Here is a 19,307-nt window from a genome sequence, read left to right on the forward strand (position 1 = left end):
TTATTTAAAGTATGTTTTTTTTATTCAGAGTCTTCAATACTCACATGAGGAATCTTCAACACCCACATGAACATAGTGAGTGATAAAGTTTTCCTTTTCAAAATCATCATTCTGGAATTTAAATTCCTCATATTGGTCTTCTGGGTTTCAAACCACAGACAGTAAAAGGTTGTTTCATTATTTTTATCAAAACTATATTCAAACCACGATAAACCAAACCAAACCAAATCTCTAAAATATATTACTTTACTTTATCATTACTCAATATATATGATGAACGGTGATGGTCAATTACCATAAATAAAAGTAATAATACTTTCGTTCTTTTTATCTATTTATTCTTACTAAGGTGACATATTAATTCAGAAATATAATTTATGTCTTTGTTAATCATGAATTGAACAGTCAATAATTCTTTTAATTCTATATAAAACAGTCTTTTAATTCTATATAAACAGTGATAAATCGGTTGGTTGTTGAATTAAGTAAAATTTACACTAAAAATAATTACAATTTTATATCATATTATTATTATTTATGTAATAAATAATCAATACTAATAAGAAGTCTATTCCAAAATATCTAATAAATGATTGTCTTTTAATATAGAACATTCAAATAAACACTGATTTTAACGTTGAAATATTCTTTGTAGGTAGAACTTTGGTTCGATCGAACAGGAAAACCTTTTTAAAAAAAGACTTAACCTTAACCCCAAACTAAAACAACATTGTTTTGAAATTGTTTTGCATATAATTATTTTTCTTGAATATTCAATAAATTTATCGCTCTTTATATAAACTTATTAAATATCCAGTAAAGATAATGACATAACTCAAAATTAATAATTGATATTTTTAAAGTTTTAAAAATAGATGAATGAAACGAAACTGGGTTTCCATATAAAATCAAATACAAGCTTATAATATAAAAATAGCTCATCTACACTTTTAAAAATTAATTAAGTATTTAATCTATATATATAATTAGTTATGCCGTTTATAGTTTGCGAATTTTATAAGCGAGTTCAAGTTAATTTACTGGTTCGAAGTCAAAGAAAAACAATATTTTGTATCGATTTAAATAATTTCAGGTACTCCTTATAAGTTGCAGAAGATCAAAATTATAATTTCTAATTTAAGACTCCAACTAAAAGTTTAATCAGTTCAAGGTTTTTGTTTTTAAAAATATTAAACCTTAGCCATTAATACAATGGTTTACTGTAGAATGAAAAGATTGAAAAGGTTAAAAAGTAAAAAAATAATTTCAGTACAACAAAATGCAAAAAATGTGTATGTAATCATGATTGAAAGAGACAGGAAAGAAATAAATGTGCACAGTGAAAAAGATAATGAAGATAATACTACCAAACAGCATATTGTATGAATAAATGTAAATTTAATGTTCAAAATACTAACGGTGATGCAGAGTCTAGAATTCCATGGACGTCTCTTTGCCCTTATCGTCTCAATTGAACAGCCGTGACGAAATGATAGTATAATAATAATAATTATTATTAATATTATTGTCATACTAATAATATAGTGAGGATAATGATAATTTATTAGACTAAAATTTTTTATTGTGGGAATTTCAATTTCTTTTTTTGTGTGCTCTGTCTCGGTATATTAAAAAGAAAGAAAATGGTCAGTGTTTCCGTGCTAAAAGAAAAAAGAAAGAGAAATTGAAAGATAAGCCCGGGATTGCGGTGACAAATCCATTTTGCACACCTCATTGGAAGAAATACCGAACATCTACGCATGCCCTTATAATAGTATGCTGAAGTGATGTGATGCCTCTGTGTTGTGTGTTCTGTGTTTAAGACATAAGTGTTTTTTTTTTTGTTTTTTCTATTGGTTTACATTTTGAGATGGATTCATCCATCACCTTCGATTGTGTTGTGTGTTGTGTATGTGACTCTTGATTCTCTCCACCACAGTCCAAAGAAAAAGTAGCTTTCAACCCTGTACTGGAATGGTGTATATTTTATTCTGGTTTTAAATCTTGTACACAAAATTAATGTAGTTTAATTGTCATTAAAAAATGTTTAAATTTTTTGACGGTTTGTACATGTGTACATTTACTTCTCGTATCTCCACGTCCAAGAACTAGATCTCTTCAGCAGCCAACAGACACAGAATTTACAAGACCGGTTTTTGCTCCTTATCTTAAGCTTCTGTAAAAGTTTTATCTCCCCTTCACACAACATTGCCACCTACCATTTGCTGTAGTTTTTTTGGTTTTTCAAATCTTGGGGTTGTTGAAAGTTTTGAACTTTCTTGATTCAATTGCAAGTATGGTCTTGAATGCATACTTCTAAGAAAAGGGTAACTTTCGACTTTTTGAACGCTTCTTCTTCGTCATTTATGTATCTATGTACTTGATGAGCATGTGCTGCCTCGTGTCATTGGATGTGTGAATTTTCTTAACTCATTTCACAGAGCTCATGCATTATTCTGGCTCCTACTGCTGCTTCTCTCTGCATCCAAGACCTGGTGTCGGTTTAGACTTAGAATTCCTGATTCCGGATTGTTGAAGTAAGTAAACTTATTACCAGTGTTTGGTTAATGGGAGATTTATTATTCAGTATTCTCTTGAGATTTATTAGTGTTTGGTTTTTCTTCCTTAATTTGAATTTTCCTGAAGAAATCATGGTTATTGTATTCTGCTTATATTATTAAAGAAAATTTTAATTTTATTACAGCTGTAATATATGTATGTGTGTGTATGTAATGTATGTATGCGTGCGTGATTTATTTATTTACTGATAGTTATTATGTTTGTTCAGTGTTTAATTGTCTTTTTCTGCTGTAAATCTGACAAGTTTTAAGGACATGTTTGGATGTGTACCAGGTAGATTGGTATTCAATTGCTAAATGTTCAGTGTAATGTTTCTGCTCTTGGCTTTCTGGAGTTTTCATGGAATTCTATCACACATTCCAGATTCTTGTTTAAATAGGTTTATTGTTCCGTAGATCTGAATCATACCAGTGAGAAGAAATTTTGAGTGAAATTGGGTGTTGGGATTTTGGATTTAACTGACGAGGAGGCTAATTCACGTGTTTGTTACGGTATAGGTGTGAGGTGGAGACCCCTTCAATCCTCTGGCATTTGCATGTTCCGAATTTGAGAAGCTTAATAGGATTTTGCTGAAGAAATTTAGGATCTGCAGTAATTTGAATGGGGCATTCTGCAGCCGTATGGGACTATAGAGCAGCAACTGAAATTACAAAGGACTGGAATGGAATTGATCAAGTTCTGCTTCGGACCCCAAGGGGTTCTTCGGCACGGGTGAGAAATTGTTCATTGCAAAACTGGTATCGGTTTTAACATTTGGTAAAGTTATGATTTTAAAATTTACTATGACATCCAATGTGAATTCTTGATGTGGATAACTTGGTCTGTAAAGATATTTGTAGTTTGAGTAATTTAATTACTACGATTACTTAGATTAACTGTTTTTTCTTGAAATTAGGTAAGCTTACAGGGGGCGCAGGTCACTTCATGGCGGAATGAGCACGGGGAAGAACTTCTATTCACAAGCAGCAAGGTATGTCTTTCAATTTTGATTGAAAATCAATTTGTACATTTTAAATTATATGAATTTTGTTAGTTGTCAGCGCTGTATAAGGAAAACATGTCAATATTTCATAATCTTGCTTTCTGAAAATTTTCATTTTGGGATAATCTGCATTATATTGCAACTGGCATGAGAAAGGCATTGGCCCAAATAATCAATAAATTTAAGAAGAGTTTGGATTTTGATGAATCATAGTATTCTATGCTGTCCATCAATCACATCGATGCAAGAGAAAAACAGGGAAGAATGGTGCTTTTGTCCTTTGGAACCACTGGGGTTGAATACTGGTATAATGAAAAACTTTGACGGCAAAACCAACTTCTTAACTGATGATTTTGTAGGAACACAGAACTTTAATCAATTATACTTTTTAAAGAGGCAAGTAGTAATAACTAACTGTTTTGTTTCCTTTTCCATTATCTGTAGGCAATTTTCAAGGCTCCAAAAGCAATTCGAGGAGGAATTCCCATGTGTTTTCCACAGGCAAGCTTATTCCTTTTTACGTTCATTTTATATATCTTCTAACATGCATACTTACATATCTTGAGCTGAATTTGTTTCACAGTTTGGAAACTGTGGATCGCTGGAGCAGCATGGTTTTGCAAGAAATAGAATGTGGGCAATTGATGAAAACCCTCCTCCTCTTCCTGGGAATGACTCCAGTGGGAAATCCTTCATTGACCTGGTGCTAAAATCATCTGAAGAAGATATGAAGTGCTGGCCACACAGGTATGAATAGCATGATGTGACAGTATAACAGGGATATCCACTCTCCATGTGTTTGATAATTTGAATCTGGCATATATGCACTCGATATTACTTTTTCCTGTGTTTGGCAGTAAATTTCAAGCAGTAGTAATCTAACGATTGTTTAATAATTGTACCAGTTTTGAATTCCGTCTTCGGGTGTCTCTTGCAGCAGATGGGGACCTGACTTTGATATCTAGAGTCAGGAATATAAATGGCAAGCCATTTAGTTTCTCATTCGCGTATCACACATACTTATTGGTTTCTGACATTAGGTATGGATAATTCTTTGTTGTACTTGGTCTGCATTCCCTTTTCTGAGTGTGTGGGGTGATGTCCAACCATCATTTTTCTTTTCCATAGTAAATTGATTGCTGAACACTTGATCAGAGTTTTATTTAGCACTAATGGTACTTCCTTGTTCAATATTTATAGTAGACAAATATTTGGTTTTTGTTCTGAAACGTGTATTTTCTGCATTTGCTGAATGCTTTAAATTGTGGGATTTTAACATTCAAGCAGATCTTAGAGGACTGTTTCTCTTCTTGAGAAACTAATAACAACTTACACTCTAATCATTTGAAACTAGCATGGATACTCTATATATTAGGTGGATTCTTCTCCGAATACTGGAATTATGAGTTTTATTCATGTCAGTTATCGGGAAATATGTAATCAAGTGATCAGTCGTAATGAAAGTACAAAGTTCTTACACAGCCTATAGAATTTGTAAGCATTTGAAGCAAACTACTGTTTGCAATGCTTGTTACCTATATAGATTCTTGTTTACATATTTTTACTTGAACTACCTCTCTTTTGATTGTTTTAGAACAGGAAATTTTATTTTAAGATTGACAATCATTATTAACGTCACATTAACAATTTTTATAGTGAGATAAGGATTGAAGGTCTGGAGACACTGGACTACCTAGACAACCTTTTCAAAAAAGAACGATTTACTGAACAAGGAGATGCAATAACATTTGAATCTGAGGTAAACCCTTCTAGGTTATATTGATGTTAACAAAATGTAGACATTTATAGTTCCATGCTGCAATTTAAGCTATTACTTCAGGTTGAGATAAATAGAGCACTATATTCCTGGCCTATGCTGCAGTTTTGTCAATCACACACAATATCCACTAAAGTCTTTTGGTTTTGACACAATGAAGGCTAATGAAGATGTTTTTAATATCCATACTTCCTTCATGGCAGGTGGATCGAGTTTATCTTAGCTCTCCAAACATAATTGCAGTGCTAGATCATGAGAAGAAGCGAACATTTGTTATAAGGAAGGAAGGTCTCCCTGATGTTGGTAAGCTCTAAGTAGCAAATTTTTTCCGCAAACAAAATACAAACGTAGATAAGGTTTCGAGTTGTAGAAAATATAAAATCAGTCCTTTTCATCTTAACTTTTATGGTGTGTTCAGCTGTGTGGAATCCATGGGAAAAGAAATCAAAATCCATGGTAGATTTTGGTGATGAAGAGTACAAACAAATGCTTTGTGTTGACGGGGCGGTGATAGAGAAACCGGTGAGCTTAAAGCCGGGAGAGGAATGGACCGGTCGGCTGCAGCTATCAGTTGTGCCATCAAGTTTTTGCAGTGACCGTCTCGGTCTTGACAGAAGTGGTCTTTGAGGAATTGTACAAAATGGGTCTGAGTTAATGCTGCTACTACATCCAGCAATGTAGCAGCATCTAGTTGTAGAAATAGTGCTGTTCAGTAGGAGTGTCAGGTTTTATGTTGTTGTGATCTTAGGCTAGAAATAGTGCTTTAGAGAGGCTTATGTTTTTTGTGAGAATGGCTTTCAAGTGTTACCAGGTCATTAGTCAGTTGGTTCCTTCTGTTCTGCTATGGATGCTCCTTCTTTAAGCATTAGATTTGTTGAGTTGGTGCCGAGTTTATTCTCTCCATGGATTTGATGATATGTTCCACGGCATGGATAATTTAGCTTTGGTGTTCCAATTTGCTTATATTGGATGGTTACGGCTATGATCTGCCTCTCATGACAGATAAAACGAGTGATTAGTGGACAATGTGATCATGCATCTTTTTTTGGCATTTTCCATTTTACAGTGATACGTGCATAATTCAATAACCTTCACATAAGTTTTGTATACTATCACTGTTTTTATTTCATGGTTAGTTGGCTGAATTATGCTATAAATGGTTTTTAAAGTAATCTAGAAGTCAATATTTTTATTATAAATGATGTTTACAATTGAATGACATTGTCAAGAATTCTGATGTTGACTGTGATGTAATTAAATTCATGTCTGTATTCAATAAAGTGGGTCAAAAGTGGTGCGTCAAAAAGCAATAGCACTTCTCCTGCTTTGTACAAATGGGACCGATGGGCTGTGCATTAAAAGGTTGAAGTTGCTGAGATACGAGACATTGCGGTTGGTTATTCAAACTATGAATCGGTATTTACTTTTTTTCAACTGAGCTTCATATGTTCATCTGCACTCATAATTATCTTAATTTTTTCATCATTTACTAGTGGTTTCTTTCAAGAGGTAAAATTTTTGGGTTCAATTATATTCTCGTTATATCACTCTCCATTCATAATTCTCATTACTTCAAACTTATTTTTATAAATAGTTAGTATTATAATATATTTTTTAATGAAGTCTGGTATTAGTTGAAAACAAACTCAACCACCAAAATACTTTCCTTTACCATAGAAATAATCCTAAAATTTTCTTGATCATTAACTTTCAGGTTAACTTTTTCTGTGAAATTTTTTTCCCAGAAAAATTAACATTTTTCCATACAATATTATTACTTCAAATACTTTTTTTTCTTCTGAATCTGTATTAGTGATGTTTCAAACTTACAGTATTCAACTCTACCAAAAAACTTCAGTATTCCGCTCTAGCATACGTATTTAAAAGAAATAAAAAAATGTTAACTTAATTAAACTACTTTATATTTACCAGGATTTAGAAATTACTATAAATTATTTACTTTTTATATTTACATAATTAATCAGTTTAACTCGCTCTATCAAGACTTTAACTGCAATACAAACATTTAACACCAAAGCTGTCTTTATCAAACTGTATCGTACCCAAAAAGGAAATTTAGGAAACTAACCATTGAAATTAGTTAGCAATTAAATTGTCAATACTGATGTCATTGCTTTTTCTGAGGATGCAACCACCATGTACACACACTCAACCAACCCACTGATTATTTTGATTCTAACTTCAATCATTAATTCTTCATTCGTTGAAGTGTTAGATCATTAGTTCCATTCTACATGTCTTATTTTGGGGGATTGGTGGAAATTCAGAAAGTGGTCCCAAAATAAATCATAATTTTGCTACCTTTTATTCATAGTGATAAGGTGACAGAAATGAGAAATGAATTCTACAACAAATTTCCGTTTTATTCAGCACCGTATGCTAAAAACAAAATTGTTCCACGTAAATACAAGAGAATTCTCCTCCATAACCAAAAAAAGCACAAATGCTGAAAGAACGGACCTACAAATCTGGAAAACCGTGACCACAGGTAATAATAATCATAGCATCATTTCTGCTATAAAAACTATACACCTCGTCGATACTCCAGTTGCTTTGTGTTCTCCAGCAAAATCTGCCAGCCAACAAAGAAACAGGATTTAAGCAGTGAAATTAACGTAAAACATGTTTGGACTCCTCTTAGTATAATCACAAAAGTGTCAGCAGGTTCTTACTTCTCGAATGTAGTTTGCTATTGCTTTGCAGCCTTCAATTGCCAGTTGCATAACATTTTCCAAAATGTCAATTGGTAGTTTAGAATCCATCTATAGACAGTAACAACAGAAATTAGTGCAAATAAAATTAAACTAGGAGCTTTTCCATTCTAAACTACGGAATATGGCAGGGAGTGAACGAAAGAAATAAGCTGGATGAGAAAAGAAAAGCATTGCATGCTTTTCATAATAATGATAGTGGTAAATTTCTGATTAAAACTTTGAAGGTTCACAATCTCAACCAGCCTTTACATAGTGGCACGTGTTCGAAACAAATTTAACTCCATAATATCAATCTAGAATGGTAGCAATAAACTGACTGATAAACTGTCATTGGAAAAAATCTATGCCAGCCCCACCAAATGAAGTTACCCTCCCTCTCTGTTTTGTGGACCATACATGAATTTCATCCTATAATAAGGTGGCGGAAAGAATATATCAAGTATATTTCTTCAGTCAAAATTTAAAGAACCAACAAAAGATCTGCAACTAAAAAAGTAAAAGATGCTAAACTGGAATTCCAAATAAAGAGTTAACAAGTATGATACTAGTGAAAATTAAGTTACACTTGATCAAACATTAACTCAGACTAAAAAGAAGATTTGTCATAACATAACTCCATTAAAGGGTACAACAGCAAATCACTCTATCAAGAACCTTCGTAAGAAGTATCTGTTGATTAAAAAACAACTGATATTTGGAAAAAAGATTCATGTGTACAGCAAACTATTAAGTTGTTAAATCTGAGGCGAGCTTAGATAAGCTTCTTTTGGGGGTTTCCGAACATGCACCTATTCCCTCGAGTAATCAAGGGTTAAAACTCTACTGTTCTCTCCAAAATCTCTAATAACAAGAACAGTTTTTGAAGGAAGAGGAATTACAGCTTCAACACCACCAGACTCTTTACTACGTGAGTACCAATGACTGAGAGAGCAATACTTGAACGAAGATGCTCAAGGACTCAAGAAAAAGGTTAATAATTGCGCAATATACAAGCTATACACACCTTAATTTACACCAAACAGTCAGGAGGAAGCATAAAAAGTTTTCCTTTCTGTTAACTAATTTACCTAGTTGACTACACAATAGATACAGAGAAAATAACAAGACATGAATTAACCTGAAGCAGTGTCACTTTATCCAACTTTGGCAGAATTCCTAGGGTTACATCAGGACCTCCAGCACTGTCTTCTACATAGTTCAAATCTATACACATACAGAAACCTTTAATAATTAGGGCAGCCCGTGCATCAGAAGTTGACAGAAACAAAACAGACATACCACACTTGTATTTAGACAGTTCAAATTTAGAGTAAAAACAGATATATACCAAGCAGACTTGTGCTGTTAAGGTATCCGGCACTACAGGATGTTACAAGATCACGCATAGGGATCCCAGCATCGGCAAGGGCCAAAGTTGCAGCATTTATACAAGCAGATCTAGTTCCTATAAAAGACATGTCAACATCACCCAATATTAATGTACATATTAAATGAGTAAAGAGAGAAAAATAAAATGGCAATGAGAGAAGAGAATCACAAGATCCCATTATCAGGTCTTAGTTACCTCCATCTGCTTGGAGAACTTGGACATATATATCTATCTGCAAATTTAATAACTAAAACATTAGGGGGGACTAGGGGAAAGCAATGCACATGACAAAATAAGTTCTTAATGTGTAATAAAACCTGAGATCGAGGCAATAGATGTGTCAATATAGATGCTTCCATGGTTTGCCGAATAACCAGGGAAATTTCAGTTGATCTCCTGTAGAATGAGAAAACTTCAAAACACTAAAGAAGTAGTAAAAAATAAGAAGTGATCCTATTATCCTTCTGTAAGAGAACCTTACAATGAGAACCATATTAAAACTATGAAGGAAAAGCAAAACAGGATAACATTTATATCTGCAAACATTGATGGTTAAGCCATTCAAAACTATTCAGTGAGTTTTGGCCAAAGATTACTCAAAAAAGTCAAAGCTGGCAAAAAAGATTAAAAATGAGAAAAGACAGTAAAAGGGCGCATGGGGTTTTGCTTTTCATTGTTTTATGATACATAACCCATTGCTGAGCATGTAGTCAGCTATCTCAAAGGCATGGAGCAGCCAACCCCAAAAACACTAACATACGTTAGTGGATAGCAAGATAGTTGTTACATCGAAAATTATGAATGCAAGATTAAAAAAAAAATTATACTGTATCACATGAACAAATGCAATATATATATATATATATATATATATATATATATATATATATATTACTAATTAATAATCAAAATTTATACTCTAAAAGTCTAAACATGCATTACCACCATTGCCATTAAATTCTTACCTCAGTAAAAAGATCAAAAAGTCCAATTTACAATTACAAGGCACTCTTAAGATAGATTCTACTAATGCAACATTCACTATCATCCTAGTAGTCTATGCTCCAATACCATTTTGATAAGTATAAAACTACGAATATATAAAAAATAAGTGAAAGGTCAAAAAGAATAGGAAGTTAAACAAAAGCAAGTAAATGAGCAAAACCTGTCACCCTTTGATTTCCTCATGCGATCTCCAGTGCTAAAATTAGCCATGCTGTACTCACACCGAACCTATAGACATACATTGCACATAAGCAACAATTAAGTTTTTGTTACAATGCATATAAATACAGACAACATAACTTGGAAAAAAAAAACTACCAGAGCATGGTTGGTTATTTGGCTCCTATTTTGCACCTGAAATGCAGAGAGGTTACTAAAGAAAAACAGCAAATCATCTAAAGCTCAACTACAACATCAAAGTTTTTTAAACGTCTAAACCAACTAACACTGAAAAAAGGATAGTTAACAATCCTTAAATTACATAGACAAATTTTCATTAGCAAGGTAAATAATTAAACAGTACCTCTCTAGGGCCATAGACAGCAGCAATAACTTTTGTATTACCCATCTCAAACATGGCAGAACTGTTTTCAAAATGAAAATATGGTCAAATGCTTCAAATGATATCACAACTTAATTTTCTAAAAAGCTAAAATTCATTTACCCATCTGCTTTGGATACAGCACCAATTTCTGCACGAATTTGTCGCATCTACGATATACCATAAAGAGAGGAGAAAAAGTTAAGGGCAAAAGATCAGTAGAGAAAGAAATATAAAATCATAGATTTAGATCCTCTGCAGTGAAGGAATAGCACTTTAGAGGATAAAGTGCAGTAATAGTCATTGAGATTTTAATAACTTCATAGTTTCTTATACATGTACATATATTTTATCACACTCTTAAATACTAAATTTTTAATAAATAGTAATAACTTCACCTTATCCTCTAAAGTGCATCTCCTCATTTTAAATAGTCGAATCCCATAATCATGTCCAAATCACAGCTGTTAAATAGGACTGAATTCCATAGGCCAGACCTTAAAATGCTGCTTTCAATTAGCTCATTTTGTCATAGTACCAAGTTCATATATCTCAGTAAAAAAGGTTGGTTAGACATCCTTAGGGTTAGAACCCTCCATTTTCTTACTTTTATCATTTGGCAAACTACAACATTTCTAGCTTTTAAGTGATAGGTTTTAATGTTTATCAGAACTAAGGTTATTGACTGCTTCTAATCTGTTTATATATTTTTTTGCAGTTCAAAATGTGCCCTTACACATTTCCATTACCCATGGCATGGCTCATCTATGTATAACCCATATGCAGAACTATCTGCAGATCTTATATATACTAATTAACCTAAAGCTTCAGTAATTCATGACTATGTAAGAATGCATGTAGGATATTATTCTTTATTAATACTCCGCATTTCATACGCTTCATGAGTATTCTTGAAAGATCTAAAGGAACCTTTTTTGGAATGAATATTAAGTGAAGAAAAAAGAAGGAAAAAAAAAGCCCAAGAAAAAAATAATAGCTGTACCTCCATGGGTCTGCGACCATCCAGTCGAAGTCCTTCTGGGCTGACGTATTCCATCCTCAGGTCAATCTATGGCAGAGACAAAAAGGAGACAAATATGAGACATAAGCAGCTGGAGTTGTTTTATTTTGCTTTATATTCTTGGCCTCGAAAAAAAAATGACATTTTCTACTAAAGTTATTGAAACAAAATGGTGAGATTTTGCAGAATTTGAGCCATTTAAAAGTTTGTGTTGGCTCAAGTAGTTTGTGGGTCATTCAGTGAGATGAGTGAGAGAGCAGTTTGAATTAATAACACTGCTCAATTGAAAACATACCGAACAAACTCCAGTTGCTCTGTAAAGATTAGGATGAAAATAAGGTTACAAAAAATCAAGCAATCTGAACTTTGAATGAATATCATATAGACAACAACAAACATTTACCCTATAAGTGGGGCACTAGATAAATAATATTGCAGAAATAAATATTAGAAATCAGCAAACAACAAAATAACAACAAATAATTCTGCTCGTGTCACTACTCTTTTAAACATTTAAGTTTGCTCTTAATCTTAATGCAAGCAAAGAAAAAGATGAAAGTACACCACGGACAGAAAGATATTGTAAAGGGGTTCTCAAAGCAAATTCAATCTGCATACTGTTATTATTTTTATTTTATTCTAGCACTCCCCAAATTTCAACAAATTTCTAAAGGAGAATGAGCAGGCTTTTAGTTTAATAGTTACAGAAGAAAGATTTGGGTCAATTATATATGAGAAGGACAGTGTTCCCTTCCCACTTAATAAACTAATAACACAGAGCAATGATTTTAGTGACTCTCCGGTTATGCTATAAATCAATTTTATGGTTGAGTGGTATGCAAGTTCAAGATGCAGGCTTTTTAAGAAGAGTTTATGTGGGACCGATACAAAGGGCAAGGAAGGGTTATAAGTTTGATTGAGAGAACGATATAGTATAGGAGTAATTGGTTATCAAGAAGTTCAATGTTTGAAGCTTATACAAAACTGTCGTAAACTCCATTTTTCTTGGTTGTAAATGTTGAATTGATTAAATTAGAAAAGCATAGCAACTTTTACGAGTTTAACAGAAAATAGGGATTGGGTGGTGAGTGGTGACACTGCAAGGCACTACACATGACAAAGCAAACATTGAAAGGGTTTGAATTTTGATGACCAGAGAGAGAGAAAAGGAAAAGTACCTGGCTGACGGCGAGATTTGACGGTGGCTGTTACGCTCTGTGCGGCGACGGCGAGAACGGAAGTTGGTCCGCGCACTGCAAACGAGCCTAGTCTAGGCAGGGTTCCGCTGTTCAGTGTTTAAATTTGATTTTTCTAGAAAAAAAAAAATAGTAGCTTCACTGAACCCGGTTTGAACCGTTTCTGCCTACATGGAAAGATTCATTTTAATATTGGTAAAAGAAAAGAAAATAGAAGACCATAGGAAAAGGATTTGTGGCTGTATTCAGCTTTTTGGTTTAAAATGTGAACTTTTAAAATAAAAAAAGTGATGATTAAAATGAAGTTAAAATAGTTTTAAATCAAATTCCAATATATTTACATATTTTTAATATTAAAAAAATTATTTTCGTACATTCTGATTTAAGGATTGAGAGTTATATTTTGTTTTACAAATTTATTGAAAGAATAATTAAAAAACAAAGATTTTATATTGCTTCAATAACCATAATATTGTTGATGCAATCAATAACCAACATATTTTAAATTATAATGCTGTGGAATTTGGTTATAGGTAAAATGTTTGGTGGATTACATTATAAACTACGACAAGGCCATTTTCTTTCCTAGCCTAACCTCAATAGTCCAAAGACATTAATGAGTTGCGAGAACTAGTCTTCAAATCACATTATGTTGGAGAAAAATATCGATATGAGAAAAAAAAATATTAAAATTTGATTATCATAAAATTTTGTTTATATTTTTAAAGTTAATCATTACACTATATTACAATTATATATGTAATATAAAACAATCATTATTTTTTGTTCTTCTCTTTGGATAACCATAAACTATACATTGCTTCCATAACTTTTAACTTTGTCCCGATTTATTAGTGTGTGTTTTTTTTTCTTATTACCAACTACAATTAATTTAGTATAAAATATATAAATATAAATTAACAACATTAGATTATTTTTAAGAGAAATATTCCATTATGTAATATATTGAATACTTTTCACAAATAAGATTTTCACATCTAATATTTTTAACATATTATGAGAAATACATTCTATATTATTTTAAAATTGATAGTTTGTTTTTTATTTATAAAATGTATTTAAACAGAATAATCATATATATATATATATATATATATATATATATATATATATATATATTTGACAATTATATATTATCCATTTTAATCAAGAGTAAGGATTGATAGCAAAACATACTAATATATTTGGAATAAATCATTTTAAATTGGTTTTATTTTGTGGAAAGAAGGAAATGAAAATAATTAAGTGATTTTATAATATAATAAACATGGGGTAAATTATAACTATTTTGAATGAAAATACAATATTAAAAGTAAATTATTCAATAAAATAAATAATTGTAATATTTTGGTTAAATAAAAACATGTTACTTAAAATTAAATTATAAACCTACAAATTTAATTATATAAATTAAATTATTATTTAATTATACTAAGCACTAATTTATATTTTATTAGTCAAGCACTAATTTATATTTTGTTGGTCAATCACTAATTTATATTTAAATAATTTTAATCATTAAATTGAGAATGAAATAATGGATATTATGCTGTATGAATAAATGATAATATATTAAATCTTGATAATTTGGTATAGGATTGAATGTTTTTTTTAAGTGTAATGATAGTACAATTAAACGATAATCTAGTGAATAGATGGCTCAATTAGTGAATGACCATGGATGTAATTTTTTTTATGGTGAGCCGTTGGACACTCTATTGGTTACTCTGATGGTGAATGGTTGTAGATGTAGCTATTAGTGGTGGACAATGGCTTTTTTGGTTTGTACGTTGAGCTAAGAACATTTTTTAATTCATTAATATTGATAATTACTCATTTTTTAAATAAAAAAATATTGCATCTCATTTCACTTAAATACTTTGTTATTTTAAAACAAAAAAAGAACATGTGTGAGAGAGATATAAGTGTCACATATTTGTAGGAAAACGTTTTTGTTAAAAAAATTTAAAAATTGCAAAACTTTTTGCTTCGCTATAAATTTTGATTGTAATATCTTCAATCAAGTGATATCTTTCTTGTATGTTTGTTTTGTAATTTTTTTTTTTATAATTCACTTGTATTTAGTAGTGTGTGAGGATTGTGTGTAACATCACGTGTTATTATAATTTTCAAACGAATTATTCAAGAGGTTGATTGAGTGTAGAGTTTAAAATTATATAAAAGTTTTTACAATTTAACTTTGTTTATTTTTAATGAAATTTCTAATTCAGCTGACCAGAAAAATTGAATGTAAATTTTTAGTAATTAAATCAATATACTTTTTTTTTGTGTTGTTGTTTTCTTGATCTAAGTATTTCTCTTTGCGATTAATTTGGATTTATATATACATCTCATATCAATTTTGTTAAATGATTTAGAAGAAGCTTATAAAATATTTTTAAAACACTAAACAATTTTTATGAAAATCAATTCACCTCTTTTTGTTTGAATATTAGTTTTAATATTGTTCAACATAGTGCTAAAATGAAAAGAGATTTTTACAAAAATTGAAGACTGACATAATGATAATAGTGGAGTAAAACATAGGAAGTAATTAATTTAGTTTCTGTAAATTAATATATTTGAAAGATGGAAGAGTGAGTAGGAGTAGATGTATGTATTAATGTATCAGTCCTTGGTCTTTGTGAGACGTGGACTACAGTCCAGACAGGGTTGGAGGATTAACATAGTTGGAACAAATCTACCATAATGCATTTGTTTGTACTTTTATTCTTGGAAGGTGCAAGGAATCTCGGAAGCGATTAAGCCTAAGAAGGAAAGTAGAACGCGGAGAAAATGAGCGTTGTGACAGTGCACCTGTGTAATCAATATCATGCCAACGTCACTCACTCACACACTCACACACTCACTCCCTACCAAACAAAAAGCGGCGCGTGTATCTCTCAGCACTGCTCATTTTCAGCCTCTTTTTACTCCACAACCTTACCTGTTCTGTTCCATATACTTACTTCCGATTCTCTCTCAAACGCCATTTTGAGATTGTCATCTTCTCTCTCCCAACACGCACTACATTTAGATCCAACAACATTCTTCACCTCAATTCCTCTGCCTGCATTTTCATCATCATCTTCAATTCTCAGATTCTCATCCATCACCACACCAAACTCACAAACATGTCCATCACCTTCAATCTTTCAACCCCTTTAACTCCTGCTGCATTCATTTACATTCTCAAACACCATTCATCTTCCATCACATTTCCCAATTGATTCATTTCCTTCCACAATTCCCATTCATCTCATTCCCTCCACCATGGAAGAATCCGCACCCCAACCACCGCTGCACAACCACCCCGGTTATCAACCCCAACCCCAATCACCTCTACCCGACTCCCCCGCTCACGGAGACCGTAACTCCCTACCCGAACAGCCTCTACCCAAACCCCCCGGTCATGGAGACCCCAAGTCTCAACCCAGACCAAGGCTAGAGAAACCCCCCGCCTACCGAGATCCCCACTTCAAACCGCCGCCTGGGCCTCAGCGAAAGGCCGTCCTCCCACCCTCCTTCCAGCCGAGACCAAAGCGCCGCCGGCGCTTCTGCCGCGTATGCTGCTGCACCTTCTGCATCATCTTTCTCATCATCTTCCTCGTCCTCGTCATCGCCGCCGCCGCCTTCTACCTCTTGTACGACCCCGCCCTGCCGGCGTTCCGCCTCAGCTCCTTCCGCGTCCCCATGCTCAACGTCTCCAACGGCAACGACGGGGCCTACCTCGACGCCAACACGACTGCGCGGGTGGAGGTGCGGAACCGGAGTGGCAAGATGTCGTGGCACTTCGGGAAGAGCAAGGTGTCGGTGTCGGCGGATGACGGGAACCTGAGTCTGGGGTCGTCGACGGTGGCGGGGTTCGTGGTGGAGCACAAGGGCTTGGCGCAGGTGAAGGCGGCGACGAAAGTGAGGAAGCTTGCATTGGAAGATAGGCAGATGAGAAAGCTTAAGGGCAAGGTGGAGAGCAAAGCGTTGACCCCCACTGTGGAGATTCAAACCAAAACCAGTGTGGGCTTGCAGGGTTGGAAGTCACCCTCCATCGCCGTCACTATCGTATGCGGAGGTGTCACCATGAGAAGACTTGAAAACGGAGACCCTCCCCTTTGCTCCATCACTCTCCTCAAATGGTAACCTACACTACTCACTTCTTTAATGCTTGCTACGACCCACCTATCTTCGTACTTGTTTCTTAATTGCTGTTAAGTGCTAGCATAGCGTCATGGTGTGCCACATTTATATCAGATAACTATGTTTTGCAGTTATCAGAAATTTCATCACTCTATATACCATGAAAAGCCATCTATTCAAATATCTTAGTTTCTCAAATGTGTGTCCCTCTTTTAAACCTCATATATTTTAAGACACCGTAAAAGTGTTATGCTTATGGATCACAGCTTTTCAACGCACTTGTTACGTGGGTTAAGGTTAATTCTTAGTGCAGAAACTAGTACAATAACATGACTTACACGTAGCTTTTATCTATAATAGAAAACCAAAAACATCATGTGTGGGGGAATTGAAGACCTGGCTTTCTTTTTGGTTATGTTCAAAACATCTCAAACTGGTCCCCGCTGCTATGTCATGAATCTCATAAGCCGTGCCGCTACACTAACAAAATTATGTATTTCTGTATTTAATATAGTTATCATTCACCAGAATACAAAATTTATGAGGGTAGGGTGGAGTGTGTAGTTTGTTTAAAAGCGTAAAGTTGTTTTTCATGAATCTGCAGCATTTGAATGTGCAATACAAATTAATGGTCAGCTGTTATTTTTCTTGCATTAGGTGTGTGTGATGGATTTTGATATTTCATTTGAATGTGGCTTTTGAATTTGGATTTTGGGGTATTGGATGATTCAATAGGTGTCTGTTTCTATCTGTGAGAAGGGGAGTGAGGATGAGTACATTGGTCTGTAATTAATTTGATTATTTTTTTGATGTTGTTGTTTCGCTTTGAATGGACCACAGGATCAAAATACGATGAGTTGGTTGGAGATGTGTTCTATACTCATGGCGGACTGATATGTTCACTGCGTGCGATTTAGAGGTGAAGATTTTGTGTGCTTGTATCTAAATTATTTTTTATATTCTTTTTTTCACTTTACAAAAGTAGAGAAGAATAAAATGTAAAAAAGAAATGTAATATTCTTTGCTTAGAAAATAGAAAAGGGTCTCGTCTACAGCAGTTTAACTTGCTGCTGGTTCTCCCCATTGCAAAGTGGGATGCACATAAGTCCAGCTTGTATTTATCAAAACATTTATTGTTCTTTTTTTTTGTGTGGTTGGTGATAGGAATCATAAAATGTTCACAGTCTACTTTTGTGAATCAGAAGAAAACCACAATGTGATGGAGCACCTGGATCAGTGGAGTAACTCAGTTTTTCCCCCTTGTAAATTAACTAGAACTAGAGTAACTAGAAATGAGTCATCCGATGGCAAATTAGATACCAGCTATGGTAGCTTTTTAAGGTGTAACGTATCATTCTCATTGGTAAACAATGGTAGAAAGAGAACTTAAAGCCCATAGCTACCCTGTGCCTAATTATTTTGGTGTAAAGTAATAATGCATTTTGGGTTTAATTTCCCTGTCATGGAAAGCTTTGCGTTTTACATGCATAATATTGGGTTACACGAATACTTTTTCCTTTATAAAAAACTAGGTATTAGGCCACATGCTGCAGCAACTTGCATGTGTTGTTTTCACTTCCTTAACTTTTCCCATAGAAAATTAGACAAAAATATCTGACCTATATAGCCTTCTGGATAGAAAAGGGGTGGAGAAACAAGAATTTGTTGAGATAGCGATGTGGAACTTGAAGCACATGTAAAGAAATTTGGGTGGTTGTTTGAGCACAATAGTGTATAAAAGTCCCACATGGGAAAAAAAAGGAGCAATAATAATGTGAGTGAATTGAAGCAAAAGCAAAAATGATTGTTTATCTGATTTGCATTACTTCTACTTGAGGTAAAGAAAACAAAACATGGAATCCTTCTTATGGTTTACATTTTAATAGATTCAGGCAACCAGTTCTATGACGGTTACTGCAGTTGGACCTTTCAAAATAAGAAAAGAA

The 19,307-nt window shown here is 33.3% G+C and overlaps 3 protein-coding genes across 6 annotated transcripts; 2 read left to right on the top strand and 1 right to left on the bottom strand.

Moving 5' to 3' along the window:
* Positions 1–1,608: 1,608 nt before the first annotated feature.
* LOC148198772 (putative glucose-6-phosphate 1-epimerase) lies at positions 1,609–6,302 on the top strand. 3 transcript variants are annotated; one of them, XM_088116326.1, is made up of 10 exons: positions 1,609–2,327; positions 2,442–2,537; positions 2,854–3,291; positions 3,476–3,550; positions 4,007–4,063; positions 4,146–4,309; positions 4,468–4,602; positions 5,219–5,321; positions 5,543–5,642; positions 5,758–6,302. In XM_088116326.1, exons 3-10 carry the CDS (start codon positions 3,181–3,183, stop codon positions 5,964–5,966), a joined length of 954 nt encoding a protein of 317 aa, XP_087972452.1. In that variant the 5' UTR covers positions 1,609–2,327; positions 2,442–2,537; positions 2,854–3,180; the 3' UTR covers positions 5,967–6,302. The 3 variants fall into 3 exon arrangements, with proteins under 3 accessions (XP_087972452.1, XP_087972454.1, XP_087972453.1); XM_088116328.1 differs by having other exon boundaries at positions 3,078–3,291; XM_088116327.1 differs by having other exon boundaries at positions 1,609–2,537; positions 3,078–3,291.
* A 1,340-nt stretch (positions 6,303–7,642) lies between these two features.
* Positions 7,643–13,322, bottom strand: LOC148198773 (exosome complex component RRP41 homolog). Its single transcript, XM_088091940.1, has 12 exons — positions 13,189–13,322; positions 11,993–12,058; positions 11,113–11,159; positions 10,972–11,032; positions 10,767–10,802; positions 10,609–10,676; positions 9,761–9,839; positions 9,639–9,675; positions 9,402–9,518; positions 9,192–9,277; positions 8,033–8,122; positions 7,643–7,932 (listed from the first exon to the last, which is right to left on the bottom strand). Exons 2-12 carry the CDS (start codon positions 12,044–12,046, stop codon positions 7,885–7,887), a joined length of 723 nt encoding a protein of 240 aa, XP_087948066.1. The 5' UTR covers positions 12,047–12,058; positions 13,189–13,322; the 3' UTR covers positions 7,643–7,884.
* A 3,037-nt stretch (positions 13,323–16,359) lies between these two features.
* LOC148198774 (uncharacterized) lies at positions 16,360–18,759 on the top strand. 2 transcript variants are annotated; one of them, XR_015779799.1, is made up of 3 exons: positions 16,360–17,360; positions 18,202–18,280; positions 18,526–18,759. XR_015779799.1 is itself a non-coding variant. In XM_088091724.1 (2 exons), exons 1-2 carry the CDS (start codon positions 16,501–16,503, stop codon positions 18,215–18,217), a joined length of 876 nt encoding a protein of 291 aa, XP_087947850.1. In that variant the 5' UTR covers positions 16,360–16,500; the 3' UTR covers positions 18,218–18,504. The 2 variants fall into 2 exon arrangements, 1 of the variants encoding a protein (XP_087947850.1); XM_088091724.1 differs by lacking the exon at positions 18,526–18,759 and having other exon boundaries at positions 18,202–18,504.
* The last annotated feature ends 548 nt before the right edge of the window (positions 18,760–19,307 follow it).

Source organism: Vigna umbellata, chromosome 5, assembly GCF_029865625.1.
Source record: "Vigna umbellata cultivar VRB3 chromosome 5, Vumbellata_1.0, whole genome shotgun sequence".
Classification (NCBI taxonomy): Eukaryota; Viridiplantae; Streptophyta; class Magnoliopsida; order Fabales; family Fabaceae; genus Vigna; species Vigna umbellata.